Source organism: Electrona antarctica (genome assembly GCF_951216825.1).
Source record: "Electrona antarctica genome assembly, chromosome: 7".
NCBI classification, from domain to species: domain Eukaryota; kingdom Metazoa; phylum Chordata; class Actinopteri; order Myctophiformes; family Myctophidae; genus Electrona; species Electrona antarctica.
Window position 1 is genome coordinate 44,080,468 of NC_136812.1, and position 27,053 is coordinate 44,107,520.

Here is a 27,053-nt window from a genome sequence, read left to right on the forward strand (position 1 = left end):
TGTAAACACCCAGCACGTCAACTACATTTCCCATAAACCTCATGTATCATGTGGGCGAAGGAAGCTGTAACCGAGGAAGATACGCTAAACTGGTGGTACTTCATCAAACCTTAATTTTATTGCATGGAAATATAGATGTTTCGCCCTTGAAAATTAACACCGTCATCAGAACTATATTGGATGTCTGAACTGCGTTCATGACTTGGGTGAACTCACACTGTCAAGCTGGAATCATTTAAAATAAGGTAAGATTCGTATTAGCTAATGTTGCTAACTTATCCCTTGTTTGTTAGCGTATTATATATACCAAGTAAGTGCGATAGCTAACTTACATTTGCTAATGTTATTTAGCCTGACGTTATTTATAACTTAACACAATATTTCTGCTTGTTAAAATTAATTATATTTGCTGTTAAACTCGTTTAAACCATTAGTGTTGTCTGGGTGACATAAGTTAGTTTTTTACATTGCAGATTGCAATTTGTGCAGCTGTCAATATTTTGGTGAAGCATCAGCTTATTCATGATTAGTTGATAACTTAATATTTATTTTTATCCTTATTTGTTTAAAGTTGGTCAAATAATACACCATTTTTTCGTCCAATCCAAAATTGGTGCATGTCTGATCGAAATGGTCCTTTTGGAAATGTCAGGATATCAGTCCACACTTTATTTACTTGGTCGCGTGTCAAAAATTACAATTCCCTGTTTGGGACCCACTGATATACTGTATAAATTGCACATGCATAGTTGGACAGATTTAGAATTATAGTGTGTGCTTCCTTACTGATGGATTTCCTAGTTTTTTCTTTTTAAATGTATTTATGTATTTGAAGTATATTTATATTTTATATTTGTTATTTTCTTATTTTAACAGCTGGCATGGATGACAAGGCCAATGGATCAGTTGACACGAAAAGGTATATTGTGCCGAATTAATAATCTGCGCTGCCTGAATGAAATTAAGACTTTATGGAGTTGATTTTAAAGTACCTCCATGGTGTTTTTGTTTTTTTAAGAGTAGCTAAAACAGTTCCATGCAATGTGTGACCCCACAGCCCTGTTGAGAATGGTCAGCTGCCGGACCCTGCTAACTGGGGAGTAGCAGACGTTGTCAATTACTTCAAAGCAACAGGGTTTGAAGAGCAAGCCACCGCCTTCCAGGATCAGGTATCTTCCTCCTGCCTTTCATCGTTATCGTATATTAAAGTACAAAATAATTATGGCAGTAATGGCACTAATCACAGGTCAATCAATGTAATTTTCTTTCTTTTTTTAATGAATAGAATAAAATGTTGCCCAATCTATGTTAGAGTATGTTAATACAATATAACTTATACAATTGGGGTGGTTGTATTTGGTCTCCCTGCTCTTCTATAGAGACAGTTAGGGTCATGTCTCACTCTCATCTACACACAGGATCTGACACAAATTTTGACCGGAAGGTCAAGATTCAATTTATCCCCAGAGCAAGCAGACAGGCTCTATTAGGTCAATGGTAAACAATTCGGCACTTCTGCAGGAAATGGGTTCAAATCCTGGGGTAGAAGAGGAAAGTTTACATAGTGTAGCTTTAAGCCTGTTTTATATTTTGTTGTATAATGGTGTCCCGTGTCGAAAATCGCCAGTTTCCAAGCTCACAATGTATCGCAGTGCAACATGATGTGAGCTTGAAGATCGGCTATTTTAGCCACGGAGCGCCCGTCGTACCACGGAGTATGAGTTAGGCATTTCTCACTGCATCCGTCAGGAAATCGATGGGAAGTCCCTGCTCCTGATGACGCGCAACGACGTCCTGACGGGATTGTCGATAAAGTTGGGCCCGGCACTGAAGATCTACGAGTACCACGTGAAGCAGCTGCAGACTCAGCACCTGAAGAGCAATGCCTCATAGCAGCCCTGTGACACACAAACCCCCTCAGTGACAATCAACATGTCAGGAGAAAGCTTTCACAAAGACTCCTCCGGGCCACAGTGGCACCTTTGCGGAAAGACAAGAACGTTTTTCTTTTCTTTTCTCTTTTTTATTTTATTTTTTTCTCTTTTGAATGCTGTAATGTATGTTATATAAACGTTGACCCTGAGAGACATGGGTTGCACTCAGCTGTTTACCCTTTCAGCCATTCTTATTTCTGCTGCTTGAAAGTTCTATGTTTATTTTATATTGTTGTTGTTATTGTTATTATTTAATATGATGTGTGTGTGTGTGTGTGTGTGTGTGTGTGTGTGTGTGTGTGTGTGTGTGTGTGTGTGTGTGTGTGTGTGTGTGTGTGTGTGTGTGTGTGTGTGTGTGTGTGTGTGTGTGTGTGTGTGTGTGTGTGTGTGTGTGTGTGTGTGTGTGTGTGTGTGCGCGCAAAATATGAGTAGACCAATTTTGGTTAAAAAAAAAGTATTTGTACATAAGATCATATTATTGTGTATGTTCCATTATATGTGAAAACTTTGATACGTGCAGAAGATAACCTGATGCGTCCCACTTTGATCTGCGGTCACTTTTTATGCTATAAAATGCACAGATTCCACAAATTGTTCATAGCATGCAACAATGAAGAATTGTGTCCTCCTAGTGGACACACAAAGCAGACCGATCCTTTTGAATGCCCTGTTTTCCTGCACACCTACTGTATCTGGTTAGAGGTAATTGAAATGGAGATATTTATGTGTAAAGACAGATAATCATTCTTTCGTTCTTACCTGTGGTGCTTTCAGAATTGTCTTCAAGACAAAGTGTATTGAAGTGTATGAGTGACCAATGTCTATGTCCAACATAACACTGGAGTTTGACTATCTGAACCAGAGATTTGCAATAAATGGTGCTCTTTTTCACCAAAGAACATTTATTGGTAATGGTTTCATTTGATCATACAGTCAATTACATGGCTTGGATCGATCATCATACAATCCTAACGGTTTGAGTCAGGGCAGTTTGAAACAATGATGGAGATTATTTTACTCTTCAAAGTCCCTTGTTCGTTCAGGAAGAAAACCCCACACAAACGCACAGTTGGCTTTTATTGAACGATTGGTCAAGCTGTTTTAACATCGTGAAAGAGCTCTAATCTACCACTGTGTTCTAGGATGTATAACCTGTGGATGTGTTTCAGTGTTTCTAGGCTCTTCACAGCTTGGCTCGTGTCCTGCGTACTGTGCCTGTGATGTTCCCCGAGGGGGAATCTAGTGGCAGGAGAACCTTGGAAGACAGAAGGAAAATTCAATGACTCGCCACAGAACAATGACACTATGTATTTACTGTCCTCTGAATAGAGCCATCTCTGACCCTCCCCCTTCACTCTAGGCTTTAGAACTGCAGCGGACGGGGAAGCCACAGATGGGGCTACTCTTTGATATGCTTCAGACCCATTTGCCATTTTCTAACCACATAAAAAATACTCTAATTAACTAGCATCCCTATTTTGGGCATGTCATAGGTGAAAAGGCCAAGGCTCAATGTATCGTGTAAATCAGGCTTAAAGTTTTGAATGTTCTTTCACATAGTGTTATTCTGCCTCTACTCGGCACCTGAGAACAACACGTGCAGGGACGGATTAACCCCCACCTGGGCCCCCATAGCGCGTGTGCGAGCGACATTTTCGTGTTTTTATCATCTTTTTTTACCTAAATTTAACAAAATCAATGGCCAATGAAGGGCCCCAGACGCCCTTTTCAGGGTGTCAAACCTAGTACCGCACGGTCCAATTTCCCCGAAGGGCCCCTGAGAGCCAAGGGCCCCTGGGCCACGGCCCCACTGGCCCAATGGCTAATTTGTCCCTGAACACGTGACACCCTATGAGGCCTGTAACTGATTGGTGCCGTCACTGAACAACTGAGAAAGGGTACATGGAGCTGATTTATACTTTATCACAAGACAAAGTGTAAACTAGTGTGACAACATAATATTAATAAGTGTTGCTCTTAAAAATAACATTTTCAAATAAAAATGTGTCGACATCCTTTTCCAGTTGAGGTTGCAGCAAAGTATAATTTTGCCTGTGATCATGGAATAATTGTTATAAATGGACTTACTTCATCCTTGTTTGTGAGACCCATTTTGGTCATGTCTATGGTGAAGTAATGCTTGTTAGGCATGACCATCTCTATTTCCTCCATCTGAAAGAGAACACAAAATGCATACACTGAATATCTAGTTGTGTGTTAGAATTTAACAAAGGTTTGGTTAGGTGATACAGTGCACGGATAACGGTTCGTCCATACTGCCCAGAAATGGGCTGTGTGCAAGACTGTATAGTCAATACAGTACAGCAGAAATTATTACATGTGTTAATTCAGTGCTTTAACATTAACCTCTTTCAACCTGGTGTCCCTATTTTGTCCGAGGGGGGGTGGGAAAAAAAACAGCTGATCTATAGGCTCTTATAGATCAGCTATTCTTTACTTTAACCTTTGGTTCCACTAGCATAATCCATCATTGTCAAAACATGACCAAACCAGACCAACCAGTGGACCAGAGAAATGGGAAGTGCCAGTTTTGCCATGTTTTCTTATAAGATTATATAATCCTACAGTTCACATGTGTGCACCACTGCACCTGTATGTCAGAATATATACTGTAGGCAGTGACTCACAAATTGATTCTACTATTTCCCCCTCTAATGTTATATTATATATAATCTTTCCACACTTTCTGGCAGACTGGCAAGTAAATGTCATGTTATGTCATGTTGACGTGGCCTTACAATAGTGCTGTCATGTTCAAGAGAAATCTCTGTGGGAACGATTAACCCAATTATCATTTTCGATTTCTTTGCCTATTCAAAAATGGCAGACGTTCAAGCTCATTTCGTGTCACTTTGTGCCGTGTTATGACACATTGTGTGTGTGTGTGTGTGTGTGTGTGTGTGTGTGTGTGTGTGTGTGGGGGGGGGGGGGGGGGGGGGGGGGGTCTGTTGCTTCTGGGTGTCCCTGGAACAAAATCGTTTGAGATTGGGGATCGTGGCCAAATACATATAATTTTGGGGGTCCTTAACATGAAAAGGTTTTGAGCACTACTGAAATAGCAACATACGTTTCTCAGAAAACTGTTATAGGATTTAGAAGACATTTTTAGAATCGGCCTCAGGTCTGATGGATGTGATGTGAATGTGTCTGCCTTCGTGTTCTGCGGTGCAGTCGGGTGTACCTCAGGGATCCTGTCCAGCGCAATAACCTGCGTGTCGTAGAGGGTCTTCTGCACGGAAGGGGAGTACTCTCCGATGTCATATGGCCCAGCAAACTTCTCAATGATTGTATCCTTGACACATTTCCTATGATGAGGATGGAACAGGGTGGGATTGCAGTATTAATTGACATGCAGCATATGTCATCTTAATTTCTAATTGGAAGATTAACGTCATTAAGATTACACATTTTCTCCTTTAATGAAGATCACAGTCTCCATTCCAACCTGCTTTGAAATGACAGCTTTCCATTTTATTCGGTGACACAATCACCAGCATGGATGAAAACTGAGATAAATAATGGTTAACCTTTTATAACTGTGCTATATCTATCACAGTTGTGTTGTTGTTACCATGCAGCGTCAAAGTCGACGTTCTCAACCTTGTTGTAGCGCCACCTGGCGTAGATGGACGTGCAGAAACACCTGTCCTTGGCCTCCTGCAGGGTGGTGAAGCGGTCTCGGAGGAATCCCTCGAACCCCGACTGGGTCGTCTTCAGCACTGTCATGTCCTTCAACCCGCTGTGAAGCACCGGGACACCTATGAGATTTGACAGGTTGCTTTTGAATTGTAACCTGACAGTGCTTAGAATCGGAGTGTGGAATGTATTACGCCTGGATCAGTGTTTCTCAGATGTCAAGGAACCCCAAATTATCTGGCCGTGGACCCCCATTTGAAAATATTTTGTGCCAGGGTCCCCATACACGATTTGTGTTAAAATATGTCTGGATCGCATATATGCATATATATATATATATATATATATTTGTTTATGGTTATGTCTGAGTCATAGTGACTTGCCTACATATGGGCGTATCGGTTTTGTCGTGGTCCGCCCTCCCATGAACCAATTCTAATATAGGATTTGGTGGAAATCTTCACTTTGACTCAAGGATGAACTTATTAGAATTGGGTGGTCAAACTTAAGGTCAAGGTCACTGACCGTCAAGGTCAGTGACCTTGTGGTCAAAGGTTTTGTGGTCAAAGTAAAGATCAAGTTCACTTCACACAACATGTTTCATACAGGCCATAACCTACACCTAAATTGAATAAATGTATCACATTTTATTTAATTCCTTCAAAGTCTTCACTACATAGACAGGGATGTAAACTTGTTGTCGGAAACATACAACTGCCATATTCCTATTTTAGATAGTGTTATGGAATGGTGTTTGTTGTTTTCTCTGCACCTTTGAGACTCTGTTCAACATCACAGAAGCGCCATGCTTCTGGGCTGAATATGAACGCATGTGCATGCTCTACCCCATTCTGTGAAGAGACAGAGACTTTGAATGAGTGTCAACTCTTTCATTTATCACAGGACTGGTGAATGGTAAAGTAACATATATTTGGTTAAAATTTCAAATTTGAAATAGTAATATTTGATTCATTGCACAAGAGGGTCAAGGCTTTAACAGTCTGATGTAATTATACATCCATTAACAGCAACATGCAGTGCATTAATGCTGTATGTTTTCTACTACAATATGTCATTTGGCAGATGCTGTTGTCCAGAGCAATAATGAGCAAATGTATTGTTGCACTGTTAATAATTAAGACAATTAACTCATGCCAGTGATTATCTTAACTGATCTTAAAGTGTTTCATATAATTAATAATACAAATTAAACCTGGGCTGTATTTTTGGATCGCAATGAATTGTGGGTGTAACTGTAAAATTGGTCTGTTCAGCTGCTTCCAGACGTCTTGCGCCCAGAGGGCCAGGCTGGTAATTCAAATTACTAGACCTGTTCAGAGGAGTTGGAAATGCATCCTCACCCAGTTATGCAATACTTGGTGTACCGGTTGTCAGCCCATCATTCCTGACCTGAGTAGGCCGGTGCCCAATGAGGCATCGAGTCAGATAGGTAGTTGTCCAGAACCACAGATTCAACTGATATGCCCATATAATGGCATGCAACGATGCAAGTTTCAAATGCATGCCTCACCTAGTTAGTCAGAAACCTGTTGTACCCGTCTGTCTGTCCATGTCCCTTTCATGCCCATATTGAGATTTCTTTATCTGTCTGTATGTGTCCCTTTCATTTATGCCCAACTGCCCATATATGGAGTTCTGTGTCAGGCATGCCCAAATATGGAGTCTATAGGCCAGTCTATGGCGTCATATTGATCATTCATTTGGGTTTTTTGGAGAAACCCGCTGATCCAAGCGACTTCCCACTTGGCGCATCACAGCCTCGGGTTCTCACCAATACACACACGCCCATTCTGATGATGTTTACACCCACCCTTTGGTTGTGGTCCAAAGTAAATGAGGGCCCAGGCTTTAGTTTCAAGGAAAAGAGCAGAATGTCCGCAATTAACTGGGAAATCATCAGTGTGAGCTTGAATGGCAAATATTATATATATTGCTTTACATGGAGCAATAATTCAAAGGCTTATTATCTTCTTGGTGTCTTCAACGTGTGGACTGATCACTGACTTCCATACAATACCTTCTCCAGCCTTCTCCAAGGAGCCTGCTCCATGGAAACCTTGGCCTTCAGCACATGGTTAAAAGACGTCAGGAAATGGTGACAGATGTCCAGAGACAGCTGCTCAATTGTCTTCACCTGTATACATCATATGTACGAAACAAAGTGCAGTGTGAGCTAAGACAGTGGTTCTCAAAGTAGGGCCCAGGTGTGTGTGTGTGTGTGTGTGTGTGTGTGTGTGTGTGTGTGTGTGTGTGTGTGTGTGCGCGCGCGTGTGTGTGTGTGTGTGTGTGTGTGTGTGTGTGTGTGTGTGTGTGGGTGGGTGGGTGCTGTATTAGCCAATCTACAAGCTCTCTTAAGAACACTGAAAATTGTAGATCTGCTAGTTCAAATAGAATTGTGATTTATTTTTATTATTTACGTTTGGAATATTTTATCGCAAATCTTGTATGGTGTACCTGGCACAACATATTTTCAGAATTTCAGAATATTTTTTGACATGAAAACATTTGAGAACCACTGGACTAAGATGTGTGGTTATTGCTTTGAGCTCTAATCCAAATCCAAACATACTGATATGCATCGTACAACTACTAGATAATGGCTTTCAAAATGACACTGGGTCACACTCAATGGCGCATCCTTATATGTTCGCTACATTTGTCATTGCAGATGAGGACACCTACCCCCTTGATTTTGGCCATGGCATGGACAGTGTTCTTGATGGTGTCTGTGGGGATGATGTCTGAGTTGTCTCCATCCAGGTAATCCTTATGGGTCTTCAGTGTGAGCTCCACATCAGCTTTCAGTTCGATAATTGATTGATGAGGACCCTCTCTTCTGATGTACAGCACCTTGACTGAATTCTTGCCATAGCCTGTCTTCACAAACTCCACATTCTGTGCACGCGCAACACAAGTTATGTTGAGTTAGGACTCTATATAATTCATTGTTGTATTAATTACAGTATATTATACTTTTATATTACATTCGTCACCTATTATAAACCAAGCCCCAAATGTGAAAATGTATTTAGACATTGGGCTATGCTTGCATTGTATTGCTAAATCTCTCCTGAAGGATTGTTAAGAGAGCCCACGCAAAACTGCCCAAAATCACTTTCACCTAGAAAATCCATTCACATTTTTTATAATTCAGCTGACTGTGGAGACACATGCTGGAACTTTTTACTTTGAAATGTTTTATAGTTTCTGAGTTATTTAATTTAAACGCCAAATACATTCTCAATGGCGAAAAAACAAACTTTGGCACCACGTGTTAAAAAAAAATTAATTTTTGGAAGACGTCCACAGACGTCTTGGGCTATGCACGTGCGGTAATACCCAGGACGTCCACAGACGTTTTGGGCACAAAATGTGTTAACAGAACGCTCAACTGACTAATAATGATTAGATTTTTGGTTATTCGGGAGGATATAAGAAATCAGAAAAGACTTATCTGAAGTGAAAATATTTTGGGTACTAAAAAAGAAATAAAAATACATACATTACAATTTACTAGTAGATCATTTACTATTTAGAAATGGGTTCTGCTTAGATAATGACATGACTCCATGGTCATTGACCCTCACAGGATGATTATTTTGGAGAAATACAGATGAAAACTGTATGTAAAATGTATGCGGGTATATGCATACGTGCAGGTATGCATGTTTTTCTTTTGTTTTTTTACATATTTTATTTAGATTTTTCAAAGACAAGTGAAATGCAGTCAAATACAAGACACAACACAACAGTATAAGACATCAAACAGAAAAGTAAACTTAACACTACATACTATTCAATAGACACATACATGCACACAAAAACAAAAAAACAAAAGAATGAATGGGTGGGATTGATGACCACCATAGAGCAGGGAAGGTTATGAGTTCAGTAGTGAAAGATGCACGGTTGCACCATAGCAGCCGTATATGCAGAACCTCAACTATTGTCAAATACTGCAAGGAATGGCATCCACATTTTTTGGAACTTAGCTTGTGTATTCTGTCTGTCATGATGAATTTGTTCCAGCTTAGCAATGGAGAGCATCACGTTGAGCCATCTTTTGAAACATGGAGGTTGAAGACTTCCAGTTTATCAGTATACATTTATTTGCAGCAACCATAGCAGGTATGCATGCTTAAGTGTATGCATGCATGTAGGTACAGTATGTATGTAATACCGTGTGAACTGTGTTTATGTAGGAAGTTTAGAAAGTCAAAAAATAATTACGTTAATGTTCGTTTATAACGACTGAACGTTATAAGGTTAACTGACATGTATTAAGAATAGGCATTAATAAGCTCTAAGCTTCGGCCTATGCCTTTTCGTTCAACATACATTATTGCTGTAATGTGTGCAAGGATTTGCTATACTGTTGATGATCGAAATAAACTAAACTAAACTAAACAGGTGACACAAAATCCAATTCTTAAATTTTGCTCCAAGTTAATTGAGGATATGATGCTACGTTGGAACAAAGAACAAAGCGAGAGAATGATAATGAATTTGTACTGGGGGTGAAGATACAGGGTAACGAAATGTTTTAATGATGCACATGAAAAAAAGAAAGAAAAACTGATTATTATTATTATAGTAGTAGTATTTTTTTTTCACCCTGCCAATAAGAACATTAAATCTATGTACCTGTGTAGCCATGGTGTTTTGATCTACCAGTTTTCTTTCCAGAAGTCGTGTAGTTCTTGTTAGTTATCCAACCAACGCAATTCTCAGAGAGAGATGGCTTTTCCCCACGAGGGAGGATTTTGTGGACAGGGCAGTCCTACTTTTGCATTGTGTACACAGTTCTTTAGGCCTCAACCAGAGGGTCGTGAACCGAGAAATTGGAACATAGTACATATGGGTCGTTGCTTCCTAGCTGGTGAGGATAAGGTTTGAGTCCACAACTAAACCGAGAAGTCGAGAACCACTTTGATTGAATGTTTTATTGACGGTTTAAAAGGTACAGACAGTATATTAAAAAAGGAAAATGCATCATCACACAAATATTTTTTCATATGATGCCACTTCAGCCATAGCGTCTGACAGTTAACATTCTGTCTACTTTGGCTTTTCCAGTGGCAGAGATTATCATTAATAATAATAAACATCTCTCCTTTAGAAGTTGCAAATTTGCACATAATCAATATTTATTACTGCAAATAGGCAAATTTACCTGGGTTTGACCTCCATTTCTCTCTCTTGCTATGTCCTGTCTCTTTCCACTATCAAATAATCTAAAGGCTTGGAAATGCCCCCCACCCAAAACAAAACACAAGCAACCGGGTATCAAACCCAACTGGCCACTCTACCTCCTGAGCCACTGCCACTCCATTTACATATAGATAATGAAGGGGATGAGCCAGCAGGGTCCCTTGTGCACTGTGAGTGGTCTGTTGTTTGGTTAGATGACTTGAGTGCACCTTGTGTGCCATCATAAGCACTTAAACAGTATACACAGTAGGCTACTTGTTGTTGTACAATGAATAGTGATTTTTGACTTGATATATTGATTTGTACAACAGGAATCATTGATTGATTGATTGAAATGTTTATTTGAATAAAGCAATTTTAAAAACAATATAAACAAACGTCAGAACAAGCAGTACAAAATAATAAAAAAGCAAAATTCAAAAGGAGTGAGAAGAAGCATAGCTTATTGCTCCCACCCCCTTTCCATCAATACTAAATATCATTCAATTATCTATTCAATACTTAACAAAATAACTAAATCTGTGATATCTATGTATACAAATGAATATTACATATACACGGGGCCGTAGTATACATAGTATACTACTTCTTTCCTAGGGAAGATGATAGAAATATTGTGTCGGTGAGGTAAGAAACCCTAGGAGTGCTTACACGAGAACCTCACCGTTTACATTCCATATTTGCCCATAGAGCTAGTGGAAATAACCAGTCCACAAGCTCACAAGAGCTATTTGTGGTACTTTTTATTATTTCTGACCATATTCACCATAATGCCATACCCATAATGGGGACATCAGGGTTAATTACAGGTCCTGAGCCTGGTGAGAGCAGGAGTGGACCTGGTGAGACGTAGGAGGGGCCCGGACAGGAGACAACCCACAGAGCCTAGTCCCTCCATGCGCCAGAAGTGTACCTCCCAGCCCTGGCAGAGTAGTTCTGGAGTAGTTCCAACGGATTGTGTGCCCCTGGTTTTTCCCTAGTGGGACTGATTGAGGGTAGCTACTGGGACCTAAGTCGGGACTTGATCACTCCCGGCTGGGTCGCCTGAGTGAGGGGTATGATGTTGAGAGACCCGAAACCCCGTTGACCTCAGGATACATCACTGAGGATACGTCCCAGGTGCATCCATGCGATGTTTTTTAGTTATTGTTATGTATGTACTGTATGTCAGAATGCCATGTCAGGCCTTAGTGACGCTCCCTTAATACAAATCACACCCGTGTGAAGTAAGTGGTGCAACTCCATTTGGGGGTCCCCGGGGGGTCCCCGGAACTTCCAGACCCGCAGGAACACACCCAGGGTGCCGGCCGGTTCCGGCGAGCCGCCCCGCGTCCGAAACGGTCGTGAAATGACAGAGTTACCATGTGGGGGTCCCCAGGGGGTCCCTCTACTGTACTGTACTGATACACCTGAAATCATCATATATACAGTTAATATGTATGTGTGTGTTAGACTGCACAACTGTGACACTTGGTTTTGTGTGAAGTGAGGGGCGCTCTTATCATCATTCCGGCCAATCACAATTTGCGTCTTCACTTTTCCGTCCTCACTTTTGTCTTCAATGTTTGTGTTTATACACACCCGGAAAGCAGGGCATATGAGGGGCTAGTGCCCCTCAAAAAAACTGAATCTGATCACAGTGAAACACATACACTGTAATTCCAGCATCCCTGGGGTAAATCTCTCAACAAATTTGAAGATAAGATAAACAGGCTTTTGAATGAAACCCATCTTTCATCTGAGTGTGTGACAGCGAGGTAAGCTAAATCGAGGCTGTAACGTTACTCGAAAAAGGATTTATGCAAGGTTCTTGGTTATTTAACATCCTACAGGTTCAGTAAGTATTAAAACCCCTTGTTGCTGATATCAAAAGATAGTTTCAAATTTATATGTAGTTCTTCAAAACATGAAAGGAGATAATACTAATATTAAAGCAAGATGGGAAACAGAGGGCAACCTTACTATATCAGCAGAAGAATGGGAAAGAATATGTAAACATCAGTGGAAAATGTGGAGTTCCCCCACATGGAGAGAATTCAGCTGGAAAAATGTGAGACGTTTCTTTTGCACTTCGGCCCAGAAAAGACATTACACGTATCAGTCAGACTGTTGGAGACTCTGTGGGGAAACGTTGGCAAGTCATTTTCATGTTTTCTGGAGTTGCCCTTCTGTGGTTCCATTTTGGAGAAGTGTCCACAGTGTCCTGGAAGCAGTTTTTGGTGTTGACATTCCTTTTGATTTTAAAACCATGTATCTTGCAGATCTGGAAGGACTTCAATTTGCAAAGCAGGATCAGTATCTACTGAGGGTATTGCTGGTAGCATCCAAAAAAGCCTTAACAAAAAAGTGGCTTACAAATGTTATACCAACTATAAATTAATGGATTGATTTAATCTATAGTATATTTATTATGGAGAGAATTACATTTAGCTTTAGAGGTCAAGTGGAAGTCTTCACAGATAACTGGTTTAGATGGATTACTCATGTCTCTACCATAAGACCTGATTTTGTATAAATTCAGTTAAACCTGTTTAACCTGTATAAACAGATGTACCTCTTTGTGGTACTTATGTATTATGATCATCAATAGAGAAGAGAGGCAGATATCTCCCCTTGTGTGTATTGTACGTATATTGTCTTGTTTTGGCTTGTATGTATTGTCAATTGTCAGTCGTTTCATTTACATGTATGTTTGATTAAAATTCAATAAAAAGTAAATTAAAAAAGAAAGAACCCTTGTTGCTAAATGGGGTGCTTCCCTGTCATGTGACTCCTCATGACTTCCTGTTCTGCATCGCCAGTCAGATCATTTTCATAAGTTGCTCAATCATGACACAAAACCTGAAAGAGAGATTTTAAATTCCTTTTTTGTTCTCTCCAACTCAAGATGACCACACTGTTTGGTTCATGGTTCCATATTGTTGTTGTGATTTCATGTTTCACAGCAAGTAGAACAGACATTTCCTGTAGGAATGAAGCTGGGGAGCCTGTGGATTGGTGAGTTGATTGTTTCTTTTGAGGGGGTTTACTTCTTGTTACCTTTTATTCTCTTCCCTTTACCGGTTTAATTTATTTTGTGTGCTCTTCAGTCTTCACTAATTTGATGTAAGGCTACATTTTACTCTGTGAATTGTGTTATGTTATTGTGCTGATTGCTAGACTATTAGCTTTTTTTTTTAAAATTGACTAGAACAGTGCCCGTGGGGCCTCTACGACTAGGGACAAATTAGCCATTGGGCCAGTGGGGCCGTGGCCCAGGGGCCCTTGGCTCTCAGGGGCCCTTCAGGGAAATTGGACCGCACGGTACTGGGTTTGACACCCTGAAAAGGGCTCCTGGGACCCTTAAATTTAGGTAAAAAAGATGGAAAAACACAAAATGTTGCGCAAACACGCCCTATAGGGGCCCTGCAAAAATGACCGGCCCAGGGGCCCTCATGGGGGTTAATCCGTCCCTGTCTACGACAGACCAACAGACAGAGACGTGTGCATTTATAGATAGATGTGCTTACATACAAGCATGCAGTATTGTACATCTTATTTTACCACTTAACCTGGCTTTCATATTTTGGGCATGTTATAGGCTACATTTTCTTTTATTATTTCAAAAATAGTGAAAATTGATCTACAGTACAAGCTTGTAGATGCTATTTCCACTATTTGTCATACAACGAAGTATATAGGACTTAAGTGGTTAATGCATTAAAATACTTCTCTCTAACTTTTAACAGGTTTATTATATACAAGATGCCCAAGTATAAGATTGGAGAGGTTGGTAGCGGAGTTGACTACATGTACCTGGACCCCTCAGTGGGAAGCTGGCAGATGAGTAACTTCATGGTCAACAGCAGCCAGGGGGCCATGGGGAGCACACTTAACCAGCTTTACAAAGGGCACGCCTACAAGGTGGGAGCATTTGACTTATTATTTGATTAGTTTCAAGTTATGTTTGCTTCATTAGAGGGTTAGTTTAGAGTTTGTGCAATGGAGAGGGACACAGGAAGAAAAGGGGACATAAAAGTCAACCCCTGCCAGGGAGAGAATTCAACCCTGTGGCGTCGTCGACCATGGCCCATAGTGCCAATTTTGTTGAGGTAGATGCATGCTGGGGATACAGAAGCTTGTATTGTTCATGGTGGAGGAAAAAAAACGCTTTTCTCTAATGCCCCAAATGTGTAATGCCCACAAAGTAAAAAAATATTAGCAGTTCCAGTCGTTGAAAGTTGCTGAAACAAAATGTAATGGTCCATACATAAACTTGGTGCAAGTCATACTGTGCATCAATCATTATGGTTCATCAATGCCTTGTGATGTGTAAAGAACCAACTGTAATATATTTAATGCCCCACATTTCTTACAGAATAAATACAATTGTATATGTCCAAAGAAACAAATCCAGAAAAAAGAAGAAAACGTATATATATTATGCTATGATGTTATGCTTTACGTGTACAGCTAATATTTTCTCAGTCCAATAGCTCAGCCTACACCTTCTACAATGATGGACCTCCAGACATGGAATACCTCAAAGAATATGGACACACAAAAGGTACTGTAGCCAAGACTCCATTATACATTATAAACCATGTTTTGATAATTAATACAATTCATGAAGACAGAGGTTTTGATTAATCTAGAACACACACCAAGACTGCGTTTCAGTAATGTATTCTCTCATTTGGGACAGGAGACAAGCGTTTCGGCTATCCAGCCTTCATCAGTGTCGACACACTGATGAAGGCTTTTTTATTTATTTGTATATATAATTTGGCGACCCCCCGAGGCGCCGCGACCCACGGGTTGAGAACCCCTGCCTTATACGATTATACAATGCACAAGTGCATTATACACTAGGAGAAGAATCTTCATTTTTGTGACTCTTGTGTACTTTATGAATGGCGTCATGGGGGAGGACACAGTGCAAAGTCTGATAGATTGTGTTTATTCTGGATCACTGACTAACCTAATACCTAATACAATATTTTTTAAAAGGTAAAAAAAAAAATCAGCTTTCTTTTTTGATAGTGTGAGAGTGAAAGGGCATGGCAGCAAATAGCTTTGGGTCATATATAATTCATTATTATTATTTATTAATTTATGTTGTAGTAGGCACTATTACAAGGTGATCCACCCTAACCTGAATTTTGCTGGAAGAAATAGACTGTTGCCATGTGTTTGTACCCTGTTCCACATTCTGTGGGTACTAGAGGTGTTATAGTTGTTTATATCCCGCAGGGGTGCTGCTCTGTGACCACGTTCAAGGCTTCTGGCTGTCCCACAGTGTACCTCACTTCCCCTCGTTCCCTGAGAGAGGTTACCTTTACCCTTCCTCTGGCAAAGTCAACGGCCAGACGGCTCTGTGCGTGACCTACAAATATGCACAGTTCTCCATAATAGGTGAGAGAAAGGACATGAAGCAACTGCAGGGCAGACCTTACTGGCTGCCATACTGTACATACTGTATATGCATGTCTCACTTCCACTCATTATTTACTATACATTTGTTATTAACAGATTTACAGTGACTACTAAATTATATAGGTTATTGGGTGCCAAATGCACACAAAATGTGGAAGACTCCCCATAAATATTGTGACAATTGTCTCTTGAGAAACATTACTTGTCTTAAAGGATAGTAATTCAGCAGTAGCCGTTATGTTTTTTTCTGAGTTTTGCGGCAGTCGATCGATTATACTAAATTATCTTTTAGACTTCATTAATCACCAGAAGTTTAATATTATTACAGTGTATGAAGTTGTGGGACATGGAACAGATTATCTGTCATTAAATAACTAATACAAAATAAATACAAACTGTCCAATAGTTGATATACTTTGATGAACCTGAGACTGAAAATCTATTTAATTTGTCTTTTTATTGGTTTGTCTGCCTGTTCCTTACCAAATTTTTACACCAGAGGGTGCTGAAGTCAAATCTATGTATACAATTGATTGATATTGTATAGTTATTTACACTGCATGAAAATACGTTTTTAGTCCATTTTCCCCAGGTGCCTCTTTCTGCACTGTGTAGCTCACAGGATGTTTTAGCAACTGCTTATTTGTCATTAATATTCATAAACTGACTGCAGGCCAAAGTGTGGAAAAACCTGGGAACACAGTTAATCCACAATTCACACATGCAATGAAGCTAATGTTGGCTATAGGCGATAGTACAGATGATAGTATCCTTACTTGCTCCCTTGCTCTCTCACACACACACACACACACACACACTTTTTACGAATATATTAATCTTTATATATTAATATAAAGACACACGTACACACACAGGGGCAGGGAACCAGGCAACAAATAAAATGTTCTCTCCTACTCTAACTTTCTGTATTCTGCTGTGTCGTACTCTGCCTACAGCCCAGCAGTTGGTGTATTTCAACCCACGTGTGTACAATTGCTCTGTGCCTGCTTCATTCCTGAGTGACTTGGCACCACTGGCCCAGTTATGCAAGGGCTCCAAACCACCACTGCCCTTCAATAAAAGAGTTGAATATCTTCTCTCTGCCCAAGGAGAGAAGTTTGTCAGTTTTGCCAAATCAGAACATTTTGTTGATGGTAAGTGATTTCTTGGGGAAAGTCTGCGTTATTTAAATTGTAGCCATTTTGCTGAAGTACTTTCAGTGCTTGAATTATTATTTGAAATTAAATTCATGGTTATTCACTAAAGCTGGAGAACTGACATTGGTACTAGTATTCGTCGGTAGTATTCTTCCACAATCTTTTCTTCGTGTCATATTTGTGCTATATCAATATCATTGGTCATAGCATTTTTAGATCTCAGTTTGAAAATTCTGAGTTTGATTGATGAATTTGCCATCAACACACCTGGATTGTGCCTTCTCATGAGTTACCAATGAACTAACGTTTCCCAGCAAGCCAAATTACGTCATGATAACGTACTAAAGGCCAGATCACAGCCCATGCATATGGGGATGATCTTTACGTCATTTCCAGGACGTCTTCACCAGTTGAAATAATATAGCTTATTATTATTCATATTATTATTAACTTCATTAACTTTTATTCAGTAAAGCAACTATTGGAGGACTGTTCTATAGTTTATACTAATAGCTCAATGGAAATAAGTTATGAAAATGTGTTTTCGGTTTTGTCATTAACGTCATGTACTATGTTTCTAATCATATTTGTCAGTGAACCGCATTGTCAAAATTATTTTCGTGTTCCCCCAGATATCTATGCGGGTTGGGTTGCCCAAGCCCTGGGTTCTGATTTGCTGGTGGAGACATGGCAGACGCAGAACCACGGGCTGCCCTCCAACTGCACTCTTCCCAAACACGTCATGAATGTGAGGAGGGTGCGGCTCCCTGGGCCGGTTCTGTTCCAGTCTCATCATGACCACTCCAAGTGGTGCGTGTCCCGGGCTTCTGAGGACCAGTGGTCCTGTCTGGGGGACCTGAACAGGGAGAAGGCTCAGGCTTGGCGCGCTGGGGGACTGGTGTGCTCCCAACATCCCTTGATATACAAGGCCTTCCGACAGGTGGTGGACTGGTACATAGCCTGTTAGATCTGATGGACAAAGAGACAGACAGAGAGAGAGTGTAACTGAGAGTGAGTCACTCGCCTGGGCCGTGGCTCAGTGGTCCAGGCACCTTGGCTGGTGAGCCAGTCTGGCAGTGTGCCGCGGGTTCGACTCCCGATCCCGACGGCCTTTACTGCATGTCACTCCCCCATCTCTCTCCCCATTTCCTGTCAGCCTACTGTCTGTCCCTCCATAACAAATATAAAAAAAAAAGGCGAAAGCCACATTTAAAAAAAAAAAGTGTGAGTCACTCTCACATACTGTAAAAAGGGTCATGAGACAGGAAGCTGAGAATAGAGAGGGGAAACGGTTGGCTAGAATTGAAGATTGACTTTGCAGTCTGATTTTTGAAATCCCATATATTACCACTCAAATGTAAGTAATACAGTAAATTAAATAGAAAGTGTAAATGTGTAACCTTTTGTGGGCAAAAGTTTGCAAAAAGCCATTGAAGCAAAACATTTTGAATAGAGGGTTGGGTCTGGACTCTGCATAAAGAAGGAAATGGAATCCACACAGATTATGTGGAGTGAGAATGTTTGTAAAGTCTTTATGTCAAGTTGACCATCAATTTGAAACTAGTAGACTTGAACCGAATGTCCACACTTACAAACATTTCCATCCATCTACTCTACTGTTGTAACTACACTACTGTGGCTAGTCAGCATGCATAGTATACAGCCAGGGACTTACTGTAGATCTCACACTTCTGAATCTGGTTCATGACACGTGGCTTGTGGTTTTTTCTTGTATCTGAAGTGTGCTGTGTAAAATGTCATCTCTTGCTTATATGAGAAGCCATGCTTGTGTGCGGCTGGTTCATGTGTGACTAAATGTAAAATTTCAAAATACTACTGATCATTCCTCAAGGAATTTACTCAGGTCAACTATAGTTTGAACTAGTACTTCACTAGTCCTTAGGGGACCTTTGCTGTGAAACTTCCTGTCTCCACTCTCTCCTGCCTAGTGTAGTGTCTATATTTAGAATCATTAATATACACATCTACTGTCCTATTTATATAGGACAGTAGCACACACCATTTAAGGCAAGACAGAAGAACACTCCTCGGTCCTCATACTTTTTGGCGCAACCAGCATGAGCAGCATCAACACGTTTGTGGCAGGGTTCTAGAACAAAATGGAAGAGCTTTTCCTCTCCAACAACTCGCATCCCTTCAGCCAAGTGGAATTTACCCCAAGCCCAGCAAATCTGACCGCAGCAGTTCTTTTAAGCCCGAGTTGTGTCCTGGGTATTCCTGGCAATGTGGCTGTACTGGTGCTTCTATTTCGCAAATTGGAGCAGAACAACTATACTCATCTCTTGATGCTGAACTTGGCTATCTGTGACGTGCTTTGTCTGATCACCCTGCCTGTGTGGATTGTCGACACGCTAAGACAATGGGACCTAAACTACGAGCTTTGCAAGGTCATCTCGTTCCTGGACTTCTGGGGCCTCTTTGCCAACATTTTCACTATAACACTAATGAGCATCCAGCGCTTTGTGAAAGTACTTCATCGTCACAGCTGGTCAAAAATAGGTAAAAAGGGTGAGCGGGCTCTGCTATTGGGTGTGTGGGCGGGGTCTTGCCTCATGACATGGCCATCAGTTGCCTCCTACGGCAGGATGAAGGATGGACGCTTTGTCTGCAGCCGACCACCACAGATGGAAGGGCATGCCCTGACTGCCACTGTGCTTGAGCTGTTTCTTGCTTTCCTCGTGCCTTTCTCTGTCATGACAACTTTCTACATCTGTCTCTACCGGAAGGTGAGAGAGACCGCTCTGTCCAGCAACAAGCGAACAAGCCAGCTGATCTGGAGAATTATCATCACCTTCATCGTTCTCTGGGTTCCACACCAGATCGTCGGTACCGTGGGAATAGTGGGAGCTTTACTACGTACGTCACAACCTGATGTGACGTATAAACTCGAACATTTCACAGAAAAGGCCAAATTGGTTCATGTTTTTCCCTTGTTCAGTGCGGTCATTGACCCATTTCTCTACGCCTTTTCATTTCGGAAGATTTGGCCAAGGAACGGAGAGAATGAAGATGTTCTGCAGGCTACCAATGTGTGACCTTTTGTTATAATAATAATATTGACTAAAATTAATTTCAATAACGGTTTATATTTTTCATTGTGCAGAAAATGATTTATTTCACTCGGATATAATTGTGTAACTGATAGACACAGGCAGATTTTACGTTACTAAGCAATTTATGTTATATCAATATGTTTCAATAGACCCAACATAAAGTATTACATACATGATTGCTGCCTTGCATTGTGGTATACAGTATGCTGTATCTATTCATGTAGTGAGATATACTGTACTATAATAACACGTACATATAGATACAATTTATAGCACTTTTCTAAGTACTCAAAGTCGCTTTACAAAACACCAACAAAAGAACAAGATTATTAAGAAAAACGAGTGGTTAATAACTAGAATTAAAGCGCAAAAAAAAGAAAGTCTTGTCTTGCACTGTCCTGTTTTGAATTTGATGTCCTGTATCTGCATCACATTGTGAGGGACCGTTTGACACTCAATGTGAGCGTTTGTGTCACATTGAGTGTCAATCGGTCCCTGCACCATTGAAATGAAACCAAGACAAATTCCTGCACAGCCATTGTACTGTACTGGCTTTCATTTGTTTATGCTACTGTTGTACAGAACATGTACGGCTTTCATTTGTTTATGCTACTATTGTACAGAACATAAACACTCTTTTGGCATAGCTTAGGCTAGTTTAGGCATAAACTTAATTAATGTTCATGATAAAATGCCACAATTGTTTTCTACTCTGTCTGTGGGCAGTTCAGAAACCCGTCCACCAGTGACATCAATCCAAGCTAATACAAAATATTAAAAAGGAAAAAAATAAACTGCAGGCTTTCTATTGCTGAAAATATGTGATAATAGAAGCCATCGTTCTCACGATAATACAAATCTAAATAGGCTATATATATTTTTTTCCCATATTTTTTAAAAACATTCTGCGTAGCGATGATTGACACAGACTGACTAGAAATAACTTGTGGTATTTTATCATGAACATTAGTGAGGACTAAATATGAAGATAAGTGGTGAAGTGGTGCTTTAAACAAGCTTTCAGTTTTCCAGATCAAATCACTCCTGAAACTACTCCAAATCTGTGGCCTTACTTTGATCAGGCATTTGTTTTTGTGCACGCAAACACTTGCACATAAACATGTAGATAGATAAACACATAAATATACAGTACACACGTACACACACACACACACACACACACACACACACAATACCTTCACATTATTCTGACTGTTTAGTCCCCCTAGAAACTCCGGCAGGTGATGCAGCAGCTGATCCAGTGAGCTGTTCTGTAACAAGATCAAAGCAACAGTCAGAATGAGTTGACACACGCACCATGTTTTGCCATGATATAATGAGAACACGTGCACATATACAGTATATGCAGGACATATGAAGATGTACAGTACAATCAACTCTTATATTTTATGGGCATATTTTATACATATTTTCTTGTAGATCCTATGCTAACCATGGACAGAGGTCGCAAATTAGAGAAACCCAATGTGTTTCATTTTATTGTAACCACAATGTTGTTTTTTGCATTGTCCCAGACAAATAAACACATAGATATTAATAAAATAAATCCATAGTCATTTCCTTTCATGGCTTATGTTTGATCATTGGACTCAGAACAATAATAGACCTATAATAGAGCTAATAGAGCTAATAATAGATCTCCCAGCTCTCTTCCCAGTCAGAGTTAGTAGTTTGAATGAATGTAAGATGTATGTGCAGGATTTAATTTGTATGTGTCATTTTACTGTCCATCCTTCATCCTGCCTTTTATTTCACTTTTTTAATATTTAAACCTCTCCCTCACACTTATGCCAGTGTTATCATCCTCCCCTGTGCCAATGTAAGCATTGCCTAAGGTATCCGTATCCCGGTCTACATCATTGGTCAAATAACATTCTATTTTGGGTATACTTATGTGTGTGTGTGTGTGTGTGTGTGTGTGTCTGTGCGCGCGCTTACGGCCAAGCTACACGCTAGATGTTATTTTTACTACTTTTAGAAAAAGGTTTTCAACATGTAAACAATTATGATCATTATTAATTAAACATAATTGTGATTAATGATTATGGACCAATTGTGACAGACATACCTGGCACTGGCCCATCTTGCAACTCTGCAAGCAATCTATCAATTCCCGCACGAGCCTCCCTTCTTGCTTTTTTGCTCAGGCCAGTTAGAGCAGGGACTATACTCATGGCGTAGTAATACATCTCGTCTTCTTCTTTTGGGATATGTGGTTTTGGGTCAGCTGGTTTTGGGTTTGAGTCTGGTGTGTCAAGTATAGACAGCAATCTCTCCTCAACCTGGTCAATACCAGATTGTGAGAAGACTGACCCAGTTGACCGTAACCTCTTCTTTTTGGTTTGATTAGCGGTTACAAAGACGCTAAAAGAAAGAGGAAAATAAACAAATAATTCACAATGTTACAATGCACACAAAAGGGATATCAAAACAAGTGGGCTGTGCACATCTGACAAAAGCATTAAAAACCACATGGCTACAGCATTTCGAGAACTTATAGTCCAGGAGCTAGGCCCAGCCCTCAAACTATCTTTTGCTACCTTTTTTCACTATTATTTCCTGTTATCATATACCTTGGGCCATCTCAAAATTAAGGGACCATTTGGTTTCAGGGGCTCAAAAACCCCTTTTTTGGTATATGGCAAAATTGTGTAATGGCAAATATTAATTCACTAAAATTACATAAATACACATGGAAGTGTGAAATTTGGCATGAAGTATCCTGGCACATAGGGGTAAGTAGCAGAATAGGATTTTGGGGTTATGTATCATTCCTTCCTGACTGCCAGTAGGCAGTAAACAATAGTGGAATATGCCTCTCGCGCTCCGCGCAGGTCGAGTCTTAATATAAACAAAGTCATGTGACGTGTAGGCTGCCCGTGCGTCCCGGTAGGCTATATAAGCACGTGACAGCCCACACCCGGCCTCTTTGAACTTCTCGCTACCTGATGTGAGTATCGTAGGTAAGTGTAGCTCCTAGAATCTGTACATCAGTTCTGTATTTGCAGGTCCAAGGAGTTGTTAAGGCTGTTGCAGAGAGCGCAAATTGTTGTCCTCTCAAGGCTGTGGTTGTCAAATTATCACCATTTCTCTTTGTTTGTCTTGAGGATCCCTAGCTACAAACACTCTCATATAGTGTTGTTAAAGGGCTTCCTCCACACACTGGGTGCTGCTGGTTTCCCACAGCACTCGCCTAATTTACCTAGTTATAATTGTTTGTTTGATAATTAAACTCATATTATTTAATGATTAATTTGATTAAGAATAGATAAATAAATTCAGATTACTGGATGTTCCCACATGGTCTGTGCCTGTACAGTCCTCGCTGGGATTGCCTAGTTAAATGCCTGATTGACATTTTTGTTTGATGATTAATATAATTAATTAATTAATCTAAATCTAAAACGCTGCGTGCTGCCCTGGCTAAGATTGAGCTGGATGACCCGTCAGCCGCTCGGGGGCGAGTAACCCGTTCTTCAAACGCAGCTTGGGACCTGCCTCTGGTCCTGCAGGCATTGAGCAGGGCGCCCTTTGAGCCTATGGCTGGGTCGTCCCTGAGCTCTTTATCGATTAAGACTGCCTTTCTGTTATCAGTTACGACAGCTAAGCGTGTGAGTGAGCTCCACGCACTTTCTATTAGCCCCGCATGCCTTCGGTGGAAGGCTAGCGGCACTGGGGTCACACTTTGGCCAAATGTGTCATTCTTACCTAAGGTTCTGCCCCCCGATTATGTTAACCAGGCCATAGAGTTGGCGGCATTCCATCCTCCCCCGTTTACATCCGAGGCGGAGGAAAGGGCCCACTTACTGTGTCCAGTCCACGCGTTGCAACTGTACATTCAGGCAACACGGGATATTAGACGCTCAGAGCAACTGTTTGTGTGCTACGGCGGAAAGAATAGAGGAGGCGCGCTGTCTAAACAGCGGCTATCCCACTGGGTAGTGGATGCGATTAAAAAGGCTTATGAAGCATCTGGTAAACCTGCCCCCTCCGAGGTCATCAGGGGCATTGCCACGTCCTGGGCGGAGATGAGAGGGGTGTCACTGGTAGATGTCTGTGCGGCAGCGTCTTGGACAGCACCTTGCACGTTCTCGAGGTTCTATCGCCTCGATGTGGCCCCTGGATCCTCACTGACGTCTGCGATCCTGCCACTGGCTGCTACGGCAGTTTAGTAGGTGGGTTCGATTCCTCGTGACACTTCTGGTATGAGTCATCCACTATTGTTTATTGCCTACTGGCAGTCAGGAAGGAATGAAACATAAAGCAAGTTACGAATGTAACTATGGTTATGTGAATTCCTGGATGACTGCCAGTAATAACGGTCACTCGGAATCTTTCAGGGCGAGAAGATTCTTAAGAGGCCGGGTGTGGGCTGTCACGTGCTTATATAGCCTACCGGGACGCACGGGCAGCCTACACGTCACATGAAAAATATATTTATTTTTTCACATATAGCCCTTTTGTGATGTACTTACTTTCTGCTCTTCATATTTGAAGTCAGGAAACTTAGTTCTTTGTACCATTTTGGTGGGTTTCCTTTCTCTGCAGCACCTGATCCACTGGGCGTGGGCAGGTTCTTGTACCTGACAAAGGCGTCCCGTATTGACTTCCACCTGTCTCTACATTGCTTTTCTGTGAATTAGAAAGGGGGGGTCAAAAACATGCCGTTTCAAATTAACACTTGACTGTGCTTATTTCTATCTCATTCTTTACAGATTCTTGGCAACTGGACACGACTTTGCAAGTCTGGCATTCAACTACCGTCTGGGTGGGCAGGCTAACTGTGGCAAACTGTGTCCACCAAACATGTCAAGCCTTTGTCAAGAGGATGATGCCAACACAGATGCCTACACCTACAGAGGACACATGGCTGCAGATGGCAGAAAGATTTGAACAGCGCTGGAACTTCCCACACTGTATTGGTGCATTAGATGGGAAGCATGTCCACATTCATGCACCCCATAATTCTGGAAGCATGTTTTTTACGTTTTGCTGGCCCTTGTCGATGCCGACTGCCGTTTCCGCTATGTTCAAGTAGGAGATTATGGAAAAGGAAGTGATGGCGGCATCTACAAGAATTCTCCACTTGGGATGGGGATGCAGGCAGCAACACTGCATGTTCCTGCTGATGCCCCTTTGCCAGGGTTTGTAGATAGGCCTATGCCATACGTGATTGTGGGCTTTCCCCTGAAACCGCACCTAATGAAGCCGTATCCCGAAAAAAATATAGACCGCCAGAAGAGAATATATAACTACAGGTTGTCTCGGGCACGTATGGTGGTGGAGTGTGCCTTTGGCATACTTGTGGTGAGGTGGAGAGTATTCCACACCAAAATACACATGAAGCCTAACAACGTAGATCAGGTCATCCTTGCTGCATGCCTCCTCCACAACTATCTCACCCACCCCCGTGAGATCCGGGCCTTCATGAGGGAGGTGGAGGAGAGAGGATTGGCACTCCAACAAGCCACCAACATTAGTGTAGGGAATAGAAATTCAAGAGAGGCCTTAGAAGTTAGGGACGATTTCTGTCTCTACTTTAACTCTGCAGAGGGCAGTGTGCCATGGCAGGAGAGAATGGCGTGCCAGGAATACTAGGCAACCTTTGGAATTAATTGGAAGCAAGGAATTTGGAACTAATTCATTGACATGACTACATTGGGGTGAACAAGGTTCAAATTAAAAAGCAAACTAGATAAAGGTCCGTATTGATCACATGACTGTAGAGATAGTGTGTAACTATTTGCGTGATGTATGGATCAAATCTGTATGAGTAATATAAAGAAATGTGTTTTGCAAAAATCAGCCTCATGGTTGCGCTGTACAGGCCATTGTGGAAAATTTGGGGAAGGGTCCATTTGGTTCCAAACTATCATTTACCTGGAACTCCCTCTAAGGACCCCTGGGGGTAGCTGGACCCCACTTTGGAACCACTGCTGTATTAGGAGATGAGAATCTGTTTTTCACCCGGCCTGACTGTCATTCTAAACAATGACGATTTGTAAATAGTTGTAAATAATGTTGTAAATATTTTGTTTGTGTTTAATGAAATGAGTGCACTCAAGTTAACAGTAAGTTAATAAAAGTGTGCTTGTCACAAACAAGTTTGTGGTGATAATATAATTTCACTTTTGTGTACAGTTCAATGGACAATTGTTGGTCACTGTTGTTCATGTAGGCTATGAGATCAAATGACAGAATAATAAATAATCGTAGGCCTATGTTCATTGCATACACCAAGTACCGTAAGTAACTAATAATGCTACAGTGCATTTATATTTTTTGTAGAAATGTGTTTAAACTTTGTCAACATACCTGTGTGGCCGAGCAAAACCGCAATGGCAGCAAACGACTCTGAAGTAATCTTCCTGTACATAGGATGTCTGAAATCATATAAATGAGGCCTTTTCTCGACCTCATAAATTAAACGACACTCATCGATTTCCAATTTCGGCAATTTCCCCATAGCTGCAGAGTAGCGAGCAACAACCTTATATACAACAACGTGACATAAACTTCAGAATGGTACTAGGACCCAAGAGGTGTCCAAACGGTTCCTGAAG

The 27,053-nt window shown here is 41.0% G+C and overlaps 5 protein-coding genes across 6 annotated transcripts; 3 read left to right on the forward strand and 2 right to left on the reverse strand.

Annotated features, from left to right (window-relative positions):
- On the forward strand, positions 1–2,862 carry samd13 (sterile alpha motif domain containing 13). Its single transcript, XM_079506101.1, has 4 exons — positions 1–245; positions 877–919; positions 1,058–1,169; positions 1,750–2,862. Exons 2-4 carry the CDS (start codon positions 882–884, stop codon positions 1,891–1,893), a joined length of 294 nt encoding a protein of 97 aa, XP_079362227.1. The 5' UTR covers positions 1–245; positions 877–881; the 3' UTR covers positions 1,894–2,862.
- Positions 2,863–3,107: 245 nt separating this feature from the next.
- On the reverse strand, positions 3,108–11,044 carry uox (urate oxidase; the record flags this gene model as incomplete). The annotated part of the gene is made up of 8 exons (XM_079505534.1): positions 3,108–3,189; positions 4,023–4,106; positions 5,137–5,260; positions 5,527–5,713; positions 6,364–6,442; positions 7,630–7,746; positions 8,295–8,507; positions 10,922–11,044. The coding sequence occupies 8 exons, from the start codon at positions 11,042–11,044 to the stop codon at positions 3,118–3,120; spliced, it is 999 nt and encodes a 332-aa protein (XP_079361660.1). The 3' UTR covers positions 3,108–3,117.
- Positions 8,290–18,363, forward strand: dnase2b (deoxyribonuclease II beta; the record flags this gene model as incomplete). Of its 2 annotated transcripts, XM_079505738.1 has the most annotated exons (7): positions 8,290–8,372; positions 13,769–13,820; positions 14,552–14,726; positions 15,291–15,369; positions 16,056–16,217; positions 17,195–17,392; positions 18,028–18,363. In XM_079505738.1, the coding sequence occupies 5 exons, from the start codon at positions 14,568–14,570 to the stop codon at positions 18,360–18,362; spliced, it is 933 nt and encodes a 310-aa protein (XP_079361864.1). In that variant the 3' UTR covers position 18,363. The 2 variants fall into 2 exon arrangements, with proteins under 2 accessions (XP_079361864.1, XP_079361863.1); XM_079505737.1 differs by lacking the exon at positions 8,290–8,372 and having other exon boundaries at positions 13,711–13,820.
- Positions 18,226–27,011, reverse strand: LOC306926439 (uncharacterized protein). The gene is made up of 5 exons (XM_079505739.1): positions 26,806–27,011; positions 24,966–25,122; positions 22,559–22,854; positions 21,666–21,740; positions 18,226–18,364 (listed from the first exon to the last, which is right to left on the reverse strand). The coding sequence occupies exons 1-4, from the start codon at positions 26,954–26,956 to the stop codon at positions 21,673–21,675; spliced, it is 672 nt and encodes a 223-aa protein (XP_079361865.1). The 5' UTR covers positions 26,957–27,011; the 3' UTR covers positions 18,226–18,364; positions 21,666–21,672.
- On the forward strand, positions 19,516–20,451 carry LOC306926268 (neuropeptides B/W receptor type 1-like; the record flags this gene model as incomplete). The annotated part of the gene is made up of 1 exon (XM_079505535.1): positions 19,516–20,451. One exon carries the CDS (start codon positions 19,516–19,518, stop codon positions 20,449–20,451), a length of 936 nt encoding a protein of 311 aa, XP_079361661.1.
- Positions 27,012–27,053: the final 42 nt, after the last annotated feature.